At 28.3% G+C, this 18,154-nt stretch overlaps 2 protein-coding genes across 6 annotated transcripts; one reads left to right on the forward strand and one right to left on the reverse strand.

Annotated features, from left to right (window-relative positions):
• The first annotated feature begins 391 nt into the window (after positions 1-391).
• Positions 392-3,938, forward strand: LOC122524027 (sarcoplasmic calcium-binding protein 1). Of its 2 annotated transcripts, none has more exons than XM_043646064.1 (5): positions 392-1,596; positions 2,724-2,890; positions 3,264-3,393; positions 3,500-3,603; positions 3,715-3,938. In XM_043646064.1, the coding sequence occupies exons 1-5, from the start codon at positions 1,545-1,547 to the stop codon at positions 3,841-3,843; spliced, it is 582 nt and encodes a 193-aa protein (XP_043501999.1). In that variant the 5' UTR covers positions 392-1,544; the 3' UTR covers positions 3,844-3,938. The 2 variants fall into 2 exon arrangements, with proteins under 2 accessions (XP_043501999.1, XP_043502000.1); XM_043646065.1 differs by having other exon boundaries at positions 394-1,484.
• A 3,105-nt stretch (positions 3,939-7,043) lies between these two features.
• On the reverse strand, positions 7,044-17,966 carry LOC122524065 (NPC intracellular cholesterol transporter 1). 4 transcript variants are annotated; one of them, XM_043646129.1, is made up of 20 exons: positions 17,458-17,966; positions 15,575-15,929; positions 15,204-15,496; positions 14,913-15,105; positions 13,554-13,685; positions 12,752-12,871; positions 12,459-12,676; positions 12,041-12,342; positions 11,750-11,947; positions 11,476-11,674; positions 11,096-11,393; positions 10,883-11,010; positions 10,550-10,807; positions 10,296-10,459; positions 10,113-10,225; positions 9,435-10,024; positions 9,138-9,326; positions 8,962-9,049; positions 8,539-8,705; positions 7,206-7,314 (listed from the first exon to the last, which is right to left on the reverse strand). In XM_043646129.1, the coding sequence occupies exons 1-19, from the start codon at positions 17,593-17,595 to the stop codon at positions 8,539-8,541; spliced, it is 4,143 nt and encodes a 1,380-aa protein (XP_043502064.1). In that variant the 5' UTR covers positions 17,596-17,966; the 3' UTR covers positions 7,206-7,314. The 4 variants fall into 4 exon arrangements, with proteins under 4 accessions (XP_043502063.1, XP_043502066.1, XP_043502064.1 ...); XM_043646130.1 differs by having other exon boundaries at positions 8,614-8,705; positions 17,458-17,965; XM_043646128.1 differs by lacking the exon at positions 8,539-8,705 and having other exon boundaries at positions 7,044-7,314; positions 17,458-17,950.
• Between the last annotated feature and the right edge of the window lie 188 nt (positions 17,967-18,154).

An 18,154-nucleotide genomic window follows, 5' to 3' on the forward strand; every position in this document is an offset into this window, starting at 1 on the left:
AAAAAATTGTGAAATAAATTTAAATCGACACAGGGAATTTATACATGTGAATTTATTATGTAATATTAAATATAGTTTGCTATTGACATTTGTATTTCTTTTTTTTTTGGAAGATTGATTGAATGATCGAATATATTAAAAGACAGAAATAATGACATAATGATGAATTTTGATTAATAGTTATTGGCTTAGGATAGTTCCTTTAATTAAGTCAGATAAACATAAAGTAAAATGCATTGGTAAATATTATGAAAGCTATTTGAATTTTCCTATTTTCTATTTCTATTTAAACGCCGGAAATCTCTGTATCTGTTCTAAGAGCCAACTGAAGATGATGCAACCACGCAAAATTGGTATTTTACAATAAACGTTTTCATCATCTGACTCTACACCTGACTCTTTTGTTTATCGTTTTCGAATAATACAGAGAATGAATAGATTAAATATCAAGCTCTCGAAGATAAATTTAGCGTCAATAATAATACTTAAAAAAATTGTTCAATGAAAATAAATCAAATTCCATAAAAATGAACGAGATCTATCATGACCCACAAAATAAAAATGAAAATCTGAGAAATTAGTTGAATGTAAGTTAAAGAAGAAGAAGAAGAAGAAGAAAAAAATATATAGTTTATGTGTTATATAAAAAGAAATCTGGGTAAATCGGCAAAGAAAACAAAGTTAAACTACGCGACTGTTGTTTCGAATGCTCTCTGTTGAAATTAGAAACAATCAGAAATGAGCTAGACGTAATATTTATTATTTTAGGTTTTGCCTCTCTCGGTGACACCAAATTTGAAATTGCCAAAATATTAAATCGAGTCGTGGAAGAATTTAGAAGAAATCAATTGTAATTTAACGATCAAACCTTTAGGATATATCTAGGAATAATGTAGAAAGAATAGTAATATAATTTCAGTGACAACAGTATCTTTACCACCTGGTTGACTTTTCTGTCATTCCCCACTTGATCTCGTAACAAGTGTAACACCAAAACCACCACCACAACCACCACCACCACCACAACCACCACCACCGCTAATAATGTTCTTCCCTCGAGAAGAAGAGAAATCTAAAGTTAGAATCAACAGTGCTAGACAGTCGACTCGAGTTCAGTGCAAAGAGCACCCATCCTCTCTTTTCTCGAGACCGACTTTCTCCCGTTGAAGAAGAATTTTCTGTTTTTCTTTTACGTACTTCCACACTTTTTTCTGTCTTTTAAGTGAAGACACGAGTGGTCATCGTGAAAGATTTCTTCTAAGAAGAACAGAGTTACCAGAGAAACCGAAGACAACCGAAGATAATAAAATAAGAAAGAAGAAGAGGAAGAAGAAGAATTTTCAAAATATCAGAAAAACCCTTTTTTACCCCTACTTCAAAATTACAAACAAAAATATAAAAGGGGAAGCAGGAGATATTTGTTAACAAATAGAAGAAGAAGTGTTTGGAAAGAGTACTTCAGTATTTGAGTACTCACATCTTAAGTAATCTTCTCGGATTAAACTAGTTTTTTTTTTTTTTTTTTTTTCTTAATAAGGAGAAGGATGGCTTACAGCTGGGACAATCGCGTTAGTTTTATTGTGAAATTTCTGTATGGTTAGTACACGCCGCTGTTGCCCTTTTCGGAGAGCAGGAGCATGCGTGTGAATAAAGAACCAAAATTTCAGATTATAATATTTGTGCTTGTAACCACGTGGATATCACGTACAGTTAGCTTTTGCAAGTTTTCGAAATTTTTCATTATTTCTAATTTTTATATAGAATTTGTTTGCTTAATTTATATAAAATCATTCATCATATGATATAATTTGTTAACTTGCGTTCTTTAAATTATGTTAGACTAACATTTAAATTTCTATTGTATATGATACACACACAAAAAAAAACAATTTGGTATGGTTTTCTATATCATTTGCATAATACAATATAAAATATAATATATTTATATTAATTATTTAATAAAAATTCGAGTATTTTACTTTTTATTTTGTATTATACTAACATCGTTAAATAATAATATTTCCAATCAAATTTGGAAGCTGCTATCTTTGACATTTTTGTTTTTCTTTTTTTGTGATCGTATTTTAATGTATAAAATTAAAAAAAGAAAAAGAAAAGAAAGAAATGAAATGAAATGAAACGAAAGTGTACCAAGGCGTCGTATCAATGTCCGCATTTCGTTCATGCCAAATCTAAATCGGTGCTTAACTTTATTTTATGACATAATCGTGAAACCTAGTCCTCGTTATCTTAGTCGAACATGTTCTATTTTTTGTTTGTTTATTAAAGAATGATTAACTTGCAAACGAGATATATTATAGTCGAATAAGTTTTCTTTTATATTTTTTTTGTATTTTTCGAATGATTTATTTGTCGGGGCATTAATTTTTTTGCGTCATTTTTATAGATCTATAAATGATCCATAGTTGTAAAAATGAAAAACACGCGACGTCTTGTTACGACTTTTGCTTTTGCCAAAATGTACAAATTTTGACTAATTGCCAATGAAATTGGCAAAAATCTTTCTTTACAACGAATTGGCACGATTTGATTGATTTTTCGACTAACTTGTGTGGTATGGCATAATGTATAATATTAATTATTAAAATATTTTATACATACTTTAATTTTTTAACTTTGACAAATTTTTTACATTCAAATAATGCAGAGTATTCGATGTTTAATTGATTTATAAATAACAACTAACAATTCTATATGTTTAGATATCGATAATAATGGAATACTTGAAAAACACGATTTTGAGTGTATAGCATTGAAAATGACTCTGATCGAAGGAAAAGGAGAATTTAATTACAACAGATATCAAGAAAATCTTCACGTAATGCTCTCACTTTGGGAAGAAATTGCAGAATTAGCTGATTTCAACAAGGTGAGAAAAAACATCGATATGATTTTTTTTTTTATATTACACAGTTTTGTTTCGCGTTAGATAAAAAATACATTTGTTATGGTTCAATGAAAAAAAAAAAAAATATATATATATATATAGTTGGGTTGAAAAGTTTTGAGCCTAGCACGAGGGTGGGTTGAAAAGTTTTGAGCCTAACACACTAAAAAGGTAAAATAATACGAACGAACGTCCCATATAGGAGTTGTTAGCAACGAACCCCATATAGGGGGTCGCATAAACGAACGATCGACCCATATAAGGGTTGTAGGAACGGACGACCCATATAGGGGTCGTATAACATACGATTATAACATATTTTTGTTTGTAATATTTTAATTTTTTTTTTTTTTAGGACGATATAGTAACAATCGAAGAATTTAAAGAAGCTGTACAAAGGAGTTGCGTTGGTAGAGATTACAGAGATTTTCCACAAGCTATGAAAATGTTTATAGACAGTCATTTCAAGATAGTTGATTTAAATGGTACACGGTTTATCTACGTTAAAACTCTACGTCAAATATATCTTATCTATTTTTAAGACATAACATATTCGTGAAAGTTTAAAACGATGTTATATATTTCTTTCAGACGATGGTGTCATTGCTGCCGACGAATTTCGTTACAATTGCGTTACGAGAATAGCCGTTGACAACGTTGACATACTCGACGAGGCGTATCAAAATCTTCTCAACGTGAGTTTATCCCCTATAATTTTTGTTCAAATATTTATAAATAAAATTAATAAATGTTATTCTATAATATAAAAACACAAAAAAAATCACAAAAGGTTGTTATTGATACAGGACGACGATAGAAGACGCGGTGGTTTAACTTTGTCACGATATCAAGAATTATACGCACAATTTTTGGGTAATCCTGACGAAAATTGTCCCGCTGTACATCTATTTGGTCCTTTACACGAATTATGTTAACGAATTCTTGTTGAATAAGTTCAAAATGAATTATTTTGTCCTCTCTCTCTCTCTCTCTCTCTTCGTTTATAAAAGACAAACTGGTGTACAAGGTATTTAATAATTTTAATTTTAATTTTAATCGTTGCTTTATCACTTTAAGAAATACTTTTAAGTAAATATATGTATATGTTATATCTATTTAAAAAAAGAAAGTGTATATGCGTTTGAATTAAGGTGTAAAGAGAGAAAAAAAAACAAAAAAAAAAAAAAGAAAAAACAAGAAAAGAAATAGAAATAATTACAACATCTCTGATACAAAAACAGGAGAGAATTTATTCTTTTAAAACAGGCGTGTCAACAAGAGACAATTCTCTCTCCGTTTATTAGCTTTGGTACCCTTAACACACTTTTCATTACGACGGATTTTTTGTTTCCATTAGATGCCCTATCCAACCCCCTTTTTTATTTATTTATATTTTTTGTTTATTAATTTCACGTTATGTATTTGCAGTAATTGTTGATCTCAAAACCATTAATGATATGCAGTCTGTTTAAAAAGGATATATACATTGTTTTATAAGCGAATCCAAATACTATTACTTGTATTTTTTTTCCGTTTTTCTTTTTCCTCTTCTAATTTTTTTCTTCTCGTAGATTATCAGCCGACAAACATTTATAATTGGATTTGCAATAATATCTTTCTCACACATCGATTGTTGTTTAAATACTTTACATAGAATATTGAAATTTACGCATCTAGCAAGATAGTCAACAAGATTTACAAATTTCAAAGACAGTTAATAATATACAGCCGTTGAATTCTTTTCAAGAACCCATTCCGAAAAGTTCCAAAACTTTTCTGTACGTAATATTTATAATATATACCTTTATTTTATTTTATTTTATTTTATATTATATTATATCTCCTAGCAATAGTTTTATTTATTTTTATTTTTCTTCCTTTAAACGGTATCAACTAACAATTTTCATTCTATTGAGTTTTTAACAAATAAGTCTCTCTTTCTTTTTATTTTTACTGTTCTTTTTCATTTTTGTTTGTTGTTGTCGTTGTTAGTATAAAAGTTAAATTTTCGTATAAAATTTATATACTTAACTTGTTGTGAAAAAACGTTTACAAATTTTTTTAAAAGAAAAAAGCATCATCGCAAATACCGCGTAATATATACTCGTGCAAGATTTGGATTAATTATTAAAACTCGGACTATGTTTATCATCATTTACAACCAAACAATACTGTAATAAGTCAGCTTTCTACGTTTATCGCAAATAAGCAATATCGATAAAGTGAATAATTAAATTTACTTGCTAAAGAAAAACTATTAATTATAATAATAATAATAATAATAATAATAATAATAATAATAATCTTAAATATTAATACCAACGATCACATTAATGAAAAATAGTTCACATTACATATTATTATTATCATCAATGAAAGCTATTATTATATAGAAGTTTTTAAGAATATCGGATATACTGTTCACAGTAAACAAGATAAACATTGAATAGAAAAAAAATGAAATAATAATAATAATAACAATAATAATATAATTATTTAAAATGAAAAAAAACATATAAATTATATAAACTTAGTCATGGTATTTCTCTTCTTTTCTAACGATTCATTATATTTTTTGTTCTACCTAAATTAGGTAAGAACTATATTTAATCGTTTATACTGATATTTATTAGAAATATTAATAACTTGATTACTCTTAACATTATATCCGATATATAAAATAATACCTTTACAAATGAAAAATATTACTACCGTTCGTTTAAATTAATAATTTTTTTCAGTTTGCAAAAGAATTAAATATGTGAGACAGATAATTTTCATGCTTAATCATACGGATAGAATTAATTTATTTTAATACAATCGAATAAGAATATATCTAATTGTAAGTATCGAATACTTTCATGTTCCTTTTCTCTTTTTTTTTAAAAGAACATATTTCAGTTATTTCTCTTTTATTTATTCGGAAATCGCATTGTATTATTAATTAGATGTATCATATTTTTCTCTTTTTCTAATTTCAATTACGGACGGCAACATTTATTTGGACAAAATATAATGTGAACATCATCGATGTTACACACAATTGTTTTCTCCATATTATTTAACACATATAATTCAGATATTAACGTAATATATATTAAATACGAATTAATTGTATGTATGTATGTATGTATGTATGTATGTATGTAAATATATTTTGAATATAATATAATTGTATGTCAGCAACAATTATTTGTAAATTTAATTAATCAATTAATCAGAAAAAAACAATTTTCTTCTCGGTACACACTCTTATAAGATATAAATAATATTAGTATCAAGATAAACGATCTGCCTCACAAATTGATAAGAAATGCAAGTGACTAATAAACTACAATAACGAAAAAAATAATACAAATGCATGTAAATCGCGCGTGTTTATGTGTGTGCCCTTTGAAAACGAAGACACAACACTTACCACTCCTAGGATATATTCCATTTCTAAATGGAATACTTTTTAGAAAAAATTAATTTAGTTTTATTAAATTTACTTTCCTTTGCTAACTGAATAATCGTGTCAGTATCAATTAATTTAATTTATCCTAATAGGAATTTCATCCACAAGTTCTTTTTGTCAATAAAACTAAAGAATTCATATAAAAAAAAAATTTTGCAGACAATAAATAATGTAAAGAACAAAAAAAAAAAAATAAAATATATATTTATATATATATATCCTAAACGCGTTTATCTGAATTTTAATTTTCTTATTTTCTTGTTTCTTTTCTTTCCTTCTTTTTTCTGTTTTTAGGAATACAAAAAAATGCCAATAATTAATTGCAATAAATCATCAAATTTCGACGCTACGAATTATCACTGTCGATGTATTTTTAGTTCACGTTGTTTACATTTGCCACATTTGCATAAAACAAAATAAAACTTGCACGGTAAAAGCTAATATGTAAATTAAATAAAAATAAAAAAAAAAAAATATACATTTATATATATATATAAATCTATACATTTACGTATGTAAATCTAATTTAAATATGAGACATAAGCTAATACATCTCATTCTTTGTTTTAAGAAAGAATAATATCATTTTCTAAATATGAAAATTAATTATTCTTGTTGCCACAATTTGTTAATTATATTATTTGTTATTTTGTTTGTTTTTCTTTCATCAGTCTCTAGACATATAAAAATTGCATTAATTTTTATTGAACAACGATGATTCTTTTTTTTCTTTTCTCTTTTTTCTTTTTTCATGAATGCTAAAACGTCACATGATGATGATTTATCGCATCTATGTCGTTTACACTGGCGTAGGAAGTGGTTGGTTGTTGACAGATATCGTTTTGGAGAAGAGGAGATTTGACGTTGCGACGCGTCTGATTCCTAAAATTATGTTTAGACCTGTTGGCGCAGTGTTGGATTCTCCAGGCCCCTCGGCGTGACATCACGCCTAAAATGATAATATTAAATATTGGTGAACGATTAAATAACAACAACGACTACAACGACGAAAACGATAAAACAAAAAAAACTATAATAATAAGCGTATATTACACTGTGAACACATATAAATATATATATATCTAAAATTAATATAAACACAAAAAACACAAAAATAATAACGATTAAAAATATATCAAATTACCCAACAAAATACCAGCCTATTATTAATAAGAAAAAATATTTTTTCTTAATATTTTATTTAGGATTTTTCTTTTGTTTTTTTTTTTAAATTCTCTGCTAACAAATCACAAGAGCTTTACCAATTGAATCTAAACCGTAAATATTTTTATGTTTAAACATGTAACATTAATAAAGAAACATAATTTCAATGCATATCAATAATTGAAAGAACATATACAACATCCCATCCCACACTCATCGAAGTGAAAATAATTCTAAATTGACTAAATAAGGATAGTTACGGGTACAAGATGTTGTGATGCTTTTAAAACTACTCATTGAATTTTATCAGAAAATCTAATATTTTGCGAAGCAAAACATTGATTTTTCGACATACATGTATAAATAATTACAATTGGAATTGTCTGTATATTGCAGTTGTAATTATTTCCTAAATAAAAAAATAGAGAATTGTTATTTGTAATAACATGAGAAAGGCGACTATATACAGCATCTATGATCAATTAAAAAGACGAAATTCGTTTAACCAATAATCCACTGTAACTCACAAAGATACTAAATGAAATATATAAATAAGAAATAATACAATTCTCGATTTGATTATTCCCTATTTCTGTTCTGAATAAAAAGCCCGTTACCCCTACTAAAAAAAAATATATCTATAAGAATTAAAAATTAATAATTAAATACGAGAGTAGAAGCTAAGAAGAGAAAAAATGAGAAATCAAATCTTGTCGAAAAATAATAATAAAAAAGAAAAAAAAAGAAAATAGTGCTGTGTTAGTATGAAAGATAGAGGAGAAAAAAGTTTGATAATGTTATAGATAACAACCACAAATACCTTTTAAATACGAGCAATATAAAATATATATATATATACATACGTATATATATATACAGTGCGTAAGCCAATCATAATTAGTGATAATTATAGTAATCCATCATCCTATGCTCTTTACTTCTATTTAGAAATAATATTATTTTAAATGATGGTACAAACTTTAGAGAAAAATGTTCATCTCCTACACACCTATCTCTCAAAATCAATCACTCTGAAGGTAGGTGTAGTTGTGGTGGGTGTGGGAGGAGAATTGGGTTTGCTTACACGATGATTTAAAGAAGTCTCTTGCACACTGTCCAAATTTCCTCGTATTGCTCTCTTGTGATTGGCCAGCTTCTCTTTGTTCATGGGTGAGCCTAAAATGACCAGGAGCTATGATGCTAGCTCATCTTTTCTTTATTTTATATTTTATCTTATGTACTTTCAATGTACATTTATGTTGTTATTAAGAAAAAAGATATTAAATAATAAATTATGGAATAAAAGAGTGATACTTATTTTCTTTGGAATAATCGACTCGAACTAAGCTGTTAAACTATACACTGTTATCCTTGTTTATATTAAAATTAAATCTAATTTTTCATATAATTATTTATATTATTATTGTCTTACCAATATAACTAAGTAACACCGGTAAGAATATTAAACCATGCGCAGCACCAAACAGGACTATTCCCAGGTACATTCTAAAGTAAAACACCTGTAAATATATTTTTTTTAATTATAACTAATGATACACCATATTTAATTTATATCTGTTACGTATAATAATATGTTTGATGAAATACCTGGAATATTTGACTCTTAGCAAAGCCAAGAACTATAATACCACCAAATTTGGTAAGCGTTATACCACTAAATATGGAACTTCCCATATTTGTTAAAGCATCTGCCACTCTATCAATTCGAGTTGTTTTAACAGATACGGAAAATGAATGGACTAAGTGACTACAAAATTCTACAGCTATTCCTACAGCCTGAAAAATGATAAACATTTTATTATTATTAAATTCATATATATATATACTTAATTATCTCCTATAAACATTTTCTATTTAATTTTAATATTTATAAAATACTCTTACCATCACAAGATTTACTAGAGATACAGCATTTAATGTAATATGCCACCAATACATTAATCCTCCGATATTAACTACAATCATAGTGATTGTTATCAAAACGACCAAAGAAGAGAAAATATCCAAACCCATAAGTAAAAATGTGACAACAAAAATGGCTAATAAAGAAATCCCAAGACTTTTTAGCGTATCCGGCCACATAGTTAAATACTGCTCGTAAAAAACATAGAAGATACTGTAGGGAAAAACTTCTACAGTTTTGTTTTCTCCCATAGACGCAAGATGTTCGTTAATCATATTCGTTATATTAGCTGAAACCAATCTAGCTGCTCTCATCGATTCGTAATAATCCGCAGATGATTTCAAAATTGTATGATAAGCCATGAAATACGATGCTCCCACTGTAGATAAACCGGTATTTGGATCAGTAATGTAATTAACACCGTGACCATAAGCAGCGTGACCACCCTTGGCACACGATTCGTCTGGATTATCTTCTAAGAAAAATGATATATATCTTTGGAAATCCATTGGTACTGGTCTACCATATGCATTATTAGTTATGTTGCATGTAGTACAATGGCTGGACAAATCTGAAATTTGTTATATTAATTAGAAGATACGTTTTATTTAAAAACTATAAATGGAGTAACATAAAAATATATAAAATTATTTCTTTACCAGTATGCGGACAGAATGAATTATTTTTATTGAAATATTTGCAACAACCATTTAACTGAGACCAATCTATGTAATCGTCTAACCAAGATGAAGCAGGTTTTGCTATGTATGTTCTGTAAAAATAAAAATTTAATTTAATTTATTTATCTTGTTTATATTTAAATTTCGAATGTAATGCATTACCTGTTAGATAGTTTAGATGCAGTAAATATTTGAGTAGATATCGAATCGCTATTACAATATTGACCACCGCAAATTAAATTCTGATGTCGTGTATCGGAGTAGTTCAAACCACCTTTTACAACAAAATACATTGGTAGGCCGATAGACAAATAATTGTTTAAGAACTGTTGAAAAATAAACAAGATTATTTAAAAATGAATTATATATATATAATCATTTAACTTCTTAATTAAATAATATAATATTTGACATACTTTAAAGTATTTCAGTACAAAACTATCCTCAGGCATAGAAAGTTCTTGATCTAGGCCAATTTCGATATGTGGTACGACTGCGATGCTAGTACAAAGCCAACCAAAGAAAATCAACATTACAGATGTGCGTACCCATTTTTTTAACAATAAAGGAACATATGCAACTTTAAATATTTTATATAAAATTCCATCTACAACTTCTTCGCCTGTGTCTTTCTTTGAACCACGAATGAAGCAGCATACGTCGAGTCTGTTGTTCTAAGATAAGAAAAATATTTAATGCAATCATAATCCTTAATAATTTCAAAAGTATAATATAAGATAAATGTATACCATTTGTCTAACTGTATCCAAAGCTAATAAGCTAACAAAACACGTGACTTGTAGAATAAAATCTACCAACAATGCCATACCAGCATAAAGAGCGAAAGCTTTAACAGCAGGCATATCAGATAATCCACCTGAAAATAAAATGATACATTGTTGTTTATCATATGCATTGTTGTTTTTTAAATACTATAAATAAGATAAGTAAATAAAACATACCAAGGAAAAAACAACAGCTTTCAGAAACACTTGTAAGTAACATACTCGGCCCAATTTGACCAAGTATACGACCAATATGTTCTGGAACTGTTTCGTTCGGTCTTCGGCTTTCTCTTTGATGTGTTTGTACCATAATAAAGATATTATCGACTCCGACAGCTAGTACAAGGAATGGGATTACTTCGATTATGATAAGCGTTGCCGGAACACCCACAAATCCAAATAAACCGACAGAACAAATAACGGATGCTAAAACTATTATAACACCACCAAGACCAAGTGTAATTTTCGAATCGATCTGAAACAAATCAATGTTTCAAATGTAACATTGTATTTTATTTAAAATATTTGAAATTATTTACATCGTATGTAACGCTTACCAAAAGTCGGCTACAAGTTCTAATTTGACCAAGAGAAATTGCAATATATGCAAACATAATAATATAAGATACAAGAATAGTTAATATATCTGATTGAGATTCACGGTTTAATTCGTCTTCGATTGATCTTTCCGAAGTAAATGCTATGTCCATAAAATTTGGTAACTTTGCCGACGCATTTTTCATAAGTTCGATGAAGCTACGATAAATGATTTTAAATATAATCAATTATTGCTCGTGTTTATTTAATAACCAAATTATTTCATAATATTACCTTTTCTCCCATTCTAAAGCTGGTAGCAATTTTGTTTTGTTATGATAATTGTTAACAAGAACAGTAAGAATAATAGCTGTGGCTTTTTCATACGACGCATTGTGTAAGTCTTGTCCAGGTGAAAGGAAACCACCAACAGCGATAGCAGGATCAACTGGTCCTCCAAATTGTGCAAGACATTCAGGATTGTATGGGTTTCTAAAAATACGTTATTGTAAGTTTGACAAATTTACTTGTATATAAATTATTTTCTTTCTAAAGATCATTATTTCAAGCAGATTTATAACTTACTGCGAACACATCACAAAATGATCCAAATAATTGACAGTATAATTGTCTTCAAGAGTCGTAGTATTAAACTTCTCTAAATCGTTTTGCCAATAGCCCCAAATACTTTGAATGGCGCATTCTTCTACCGTTGGTTTACCAGTGAAAGCATTTCTTAAAGGTGCAAAACATATGTCGCTTAAAGTATGATTACTAGGAGTTACAATTTTCTTTATTTTTTCTTGCAAAGTAAAGACGTAGTTAAGAACATCTTTGTTAAATACTGGTCCAAATGTTATTGGCCCATTAGATGTATTATGTACGATCTGAAAATTGTAAGATATTCAAATACTCATGAATATGGCATGCAACTCAACATGTTAAATTATAGAACAAGAAGTTAACTTATATCATTTTATGTAATATCTTAATTCTTACTTACATTAGGCAAACCCACAGTACTTATAATAATTTGTTCCGTTCTATAAAATGGTTCAAAGTGTTCATCAAAATATGCTCTTTCAACGCGTGAGCGTGAATGTGGCGACGCCCACAATTCAACTGGATCTGTAGTAACATTCATGTACTTTATTCCATGTCCCAAACTGACGATAAAAATAAATCCCAAAGAAATGATTAACCACGGACGTGATGCACAAACTAAAATAAAAAATATACTTATATTAGTTGTAATGTGATAATCTCATGTAAAATTATAAATCAAGTTTATTTTACCTGTTCCCCACCAACAGAAAAATTCTTGTAATAATTTGTCGGTGCCTGCACCTAATCTTTCAATAAAAGTAGATTGACTGTCTTCAAAACCGTTAGGTAATTCATCAGCTGATATAACACCTGTAAAAAGAACATAAATTGAAATGGTCGCATAAAGCAATTTTTAGAAAGAAGACCAAATTTATATGCATTTAAAATGACAATAACATGTTAAGCATAAACAAAAGCAATATATTATAAATCGTATTTAGAACATCTTTTTAATGTTATCGTTCATTTAGCTATAAGAATATATAAAAGATAATATGACAAAAAATAATCTTAAAATGTTCTAAGTATGAATTATACGAATTATATATAAATAATTAAAAACAGAAATAACAAATAACGTAGATTTAATTTTTTATTACATAAAAAATAATATATATATAAAAATGATTTTAAAAAGAAGAAATAAAAAAGAAAAAAAATGTACATGTTTATTCAAGCGTTATTATTATTATTAACGAAATAAATGACATTACTAGCTGAAACATAAATTATCTTAGATAATCGTAACATTTGGTTTGATTTTTCGGTAATTAAAAAATACTTATCTTATCAGAGCATCAGCTTAATAGATAAATTATTCGCATTAGAGTTAATTACAATTTATGAAGGGAAAAAATAAATCAAGGAAATTACAGACACACACACTAAGCACGAAAAGCAAAAACAAAAAAAGAACACAAATAAATTTGGCGAAAGAATAAAAGAAGCGTATTATTAAGTCAGAAAGAGATTTAGAATTAAGAAAACCTACTGGAACGTTTAGATTGTAGTGGACTGTCTTCCTGATCAGCTGCAAGAGCAATACGAGCCCCATCTCCTGGGTGGTGTAAACCAGCTGCCAGGCGCCTACCAACCTGTCTTCCTACTTCCTCCCCTCGTGCAACTATATATACGCACACACCATACATACACGACCAATCAGAAAGTATTTTCTTTCTAAATTACTTTCATATATTTTTTGTATGTAATATAACATATATATATTAATACATTCACACTTGTCTCATGTGAAAAATTGTATTATTATTTTTAAATACAAAATTCAAGAAAACGATATGAACCATTTATTTTGAAATCGGCATAAGTTGCATTGTTTTTAAATTAAAATATATAAAGTCATGTATTTTAACGCATGTACAAATAATCGTGTCATTCATTGTTTAGTACGTACGTCAGTATATGCAATAACGTGCTTTTTAGTTGACATTCTTAAGATGTTTTATGTAATACAAAGCAACTTCTTGAGAATCTCTTAATGTAATCGTTTCATTCCAAAGATAAATGTAAATATTATTGTTATAAAAATTACGAAATATCAAATTAAAAACGTGCAATTCTCTTTGTGCATATCCCTGTCTTTTAATATTCTTCTAAACATTTCCTAGCTATTTCTGCCAATCTCAAATGTAAATCGGCTTTAATTATTGTTGAAAAGATGACGTATGCTACTTTTAAAATAAACGGCTCATATATATATATATATATACTGCATACCATTTCACACACAGTATTATAGAAAACAAATCCTAATATTACTCTAATTACACTATTAATATTTTGATATTACCTTCAAATAAACCTAACATAAAATTATTAGAAACATTAAATATATTTGTTATATAAAATATTTTATATAACTTCATAGAAAAAAATAAAAAATAATATGTTAAACCACAACCAAAAATAAAGAGTTATTATATAGATTATAAAACAACAGTAAAACACTCCATAATAACCAGAAAATAACCAATAGTATTAATTTAAGAAGTTTCCTTCATAGGACAATGATAAAGATTTGTCTATTACAGTCCTAGATGAGTAAATAGAATTTAGTAATAGTTAAATTAAATTAGTCACTAGAAAATCAAACGAATTAATGTGTAAGTGTATATTAAATCAAATCAAAGCAAAAAAAATATATATATATATTATAACAAAATATATATATATTATAACAAAATATGGCATAAAAAGAAACTTAAAATGCATAGCATTTCATGTTCACACTATGTGTAGATTAAAATCAAACTTTGCAATAGTTTTTTCTTTCGATTTTTGCTTGCTTTAATATTTGTTAAAATATTATAATAAATTTGTTTTCGCTTCTTACCAATCTTTTGTCGATTACTGAAACAGATTTCCAATAGGATGAAAATAGCCGATCCACAAATGAATATTATTATCATAGTAACTTCATATCCATCGTAACCAAAAAGACTGAATGGTCCTGGAGGTTGAGGAAGTGGCTTTGGAACTGGACAACTATCTTCGCAATCGACGCAACTACATGCTGGAGTTTTGGCCTAATAAACAAATACACAAAGTTAAATAAAATAATATTAGAAGATATTTTAATGAATAAACTTAATATGATTTATACTACAACAAATATTTAACTTACATTCAATGGTTTGCTACAAGGGGTGACTTTTGGATCCATTGGTTTGAATGGACCAATAGGATTATCCGTATTGATGTATGTAATTTGAAAAGGAACATAAAGGTTATTTGCAGCATCGCCCATATTATGGAACCACTTCTGTGGAGAACATCGACTCGAACCCCATTCCCCGCACATGATATCTAAAGCAAGTTGACCCGTGCTCGGAACTGATACTTTGTTACAAGATTTATAAGTTCCATCTAGATACTTGTTAGATATATATACATCTATTTGATTTACATATTCGACACCTGGAAATTGCACAAAATAATAGATGTTACAAAAAAACTGAATTTGTTTTCAAATAAATAAAGAAAAAATATAATTACCCTTATCATCTTTCAATACTTCTGTGACATTTATAAAACTGCTTTGATGAGGGCTACAAGTAAATTCACAGAAATGTTTAGATAGATTATCTAAGCAGCTAGGACAACGTTTCAAAAAGTTTGCTGCCAGTTTAACATTTTGCTTTAATGTTTCTAATTGTTTAATATCGCAACAAGTATTAGTTGGTTTGTTTAGATCTGTTATTAAATGTGGACATTGTTCTGCAAGTAATTTTTGTCCTTCTTCGTCTAATGGTAGAGCAGGACCAGTATAATGGCAGTTCTTGATATGTGTAGATACATCTTTGTAACATTCCCCATGCCAGATACAATGATCGGTATCTGCGCTGTTTACCTGTTTATTAATATAAAATGATATTAAAAATCATTATAAAATATATTCTTATAATAATAAAAACTATGACATTAAATGTGTTATTTCTATTGAAAAATGAACGATAATCCTCTGCAATAACTCAGACACTATATATTAAAAAAATTAAATTATTAATAGAGAGAGAAAGGTCGTAAGTACAGCTAATAATATAATCCAAAGTTCTTCAATTACTTCAAGAGTTATTATAGCGATCATCAATTGAGAATGTCTCACGAGTAAAGTATCTTTCATATTAAACCTTTGGCCAATGATCTCTCACAGGTCGAGGTCAGAACAATACAAGTAACAAAATATAAGATGTTAATATTAATTTAATTTCTTATTAATAAAATAATATTTTTGCGCACATCGTGTTATATTAATTATAAATTTATATTACATCAGAAAGAACTAAAAGAAAAAAAAAAAAAGAGATAGAACAATATTTAAATTAAACTATCATTTTATGTCATCATTTTCTTTGTGCGCATAAAAAAAAATTAAAAAGAATATAAGGAATATTTGAAATTGCATGTTATAAAAAGAAATAATAAAATATTAATGTAAGTCGACTAGATAAAGAACATTCCTTTCTCATTAGTGTCATTTTTACTGGGATATCATTTCTAATTACATATTATCAATACTTAGTCATCATCGGTGTACTATTAAAGAATTCATTTGTAGCAGATATTATCAATCCTATATTAGAATAAATAATTAAAGAACATTGAAACGTAATAAAGGAGAAAAGGATGCAATGTATTTTCTACCAACTGTAAACAATTTTCGGGAAGAAAACATATCGCGTCAGAGTTTATTCTGGACGACGACGGAGGAACGTTAAAATCTGCCCATTTCGCAATTCATTTTCTTAGACTCATTTTGTTTACTTTGCATAGTCGAAAGATTAAATTCTCCTAATGAAAATGATTGCGTATGCATATTAACACCTAAGTATTAAAAAAAGAAAAAAACGAAAAGAAACATAACGAAGAAAAATTATAATAAGTAGATAATTAAAAATAACTTTCTTTTTTCTTATATATGAATTAATAAATGGATGTAATCATAATGGAGCAATAACGAAGTTGGATTTATTCGATTGTATTTAATAGGCCACATTAAGCTTTGACCTCGGTTTAATAAAAGTTCCGACGCCTTGCTAGACGTTCCTCTTTTTATTCTTCTTATTCTTCTTAAAGGGGACAAGAAGAAGAAGACATGGCATAATTAAATCGAATAAAAGGCTCCTCTTCGCTAACGATCGAAAGTTGTCGATAGGCTTTCTTGGACATCGACTGAGATGACGTCACACTATACGCACACTAGCCGACGAGAACTCTGATTGGGTGTGGTATATACATCGTATACAATACATAAAATGGGTTATCTCACACATATATACATACACATGTAGGCTTCATGCATATATATATATATATATATATTTATATATTTGGTTCGGCCTTAAACGCGACATGAAATAATATTTAAAATTACTTACAACGCACGCAATCCAGGACAAGGATATCAGAATAAAAAAGGTTGATCCAAGTGACATCGTTGAAGACGCCGAAGGCCTGCCTGTCAAACGCCAACTGTGACCTCGAACTTTTTCACAAGAAGTCCGATACATGGTCATAATTTTACTTTCTTTTACCAAATTTGTTGATTGTTGTTGTTAGTGGCCCCCCAAAAAAAACAACTTCACGTTACGCGTCCTTACGCGATGTTTTTCACCCCTTCTTCTTCGTCCTCTTCCGTCGACACTACAAATTCTCACGATGTCATACGCGTTGCCATAAGTTTATAACTTATTATTATTTCCACACCGCACGACCGTTTTTCCTCGACTGATACACTCGCGATGATCTCTCCTCTCGAAATTCTCTTTCGATATTACTACTACTCCAATATTTAACTTGTCATGCCAGTCGAGATTCTTCAATTGAAATATTACTCCCTACTCATTTCTATGACGCATGAAGTCTGTTTCAGACGAGCTCGGTCAGCTTTGCGCAACTTCGGTTTACTTCGGTTGATACTCATCAGCCATTGGTTGTTACTCAAATGGAAATATACGCGCGATTTTTTTGTGAATTTGAAAGTCAAATTATGTTCGATCTGATTATACGACAATCTCTGACTTTAAATTTATGATAATTCTTGATCAAAACAATCCAAATAATTCTGAAAACATC

The sequence above is a fragment of the Polistes fuscatus genome, unplaced genomic scaffold (assembly GCF_010416935.1).
Source record: "Polistes fuscatus isolate 324 unplaced genomic scaffold, CU_Pfus_HIC Scaffold7, whole genome shotgun sequence".
Taxonomy (NCBI): Eukaryota; Metazoa; Arthropoda; class Insecta; order Hymenoptera; family Vespidae; genus Polistes; species Polistes fuscatus.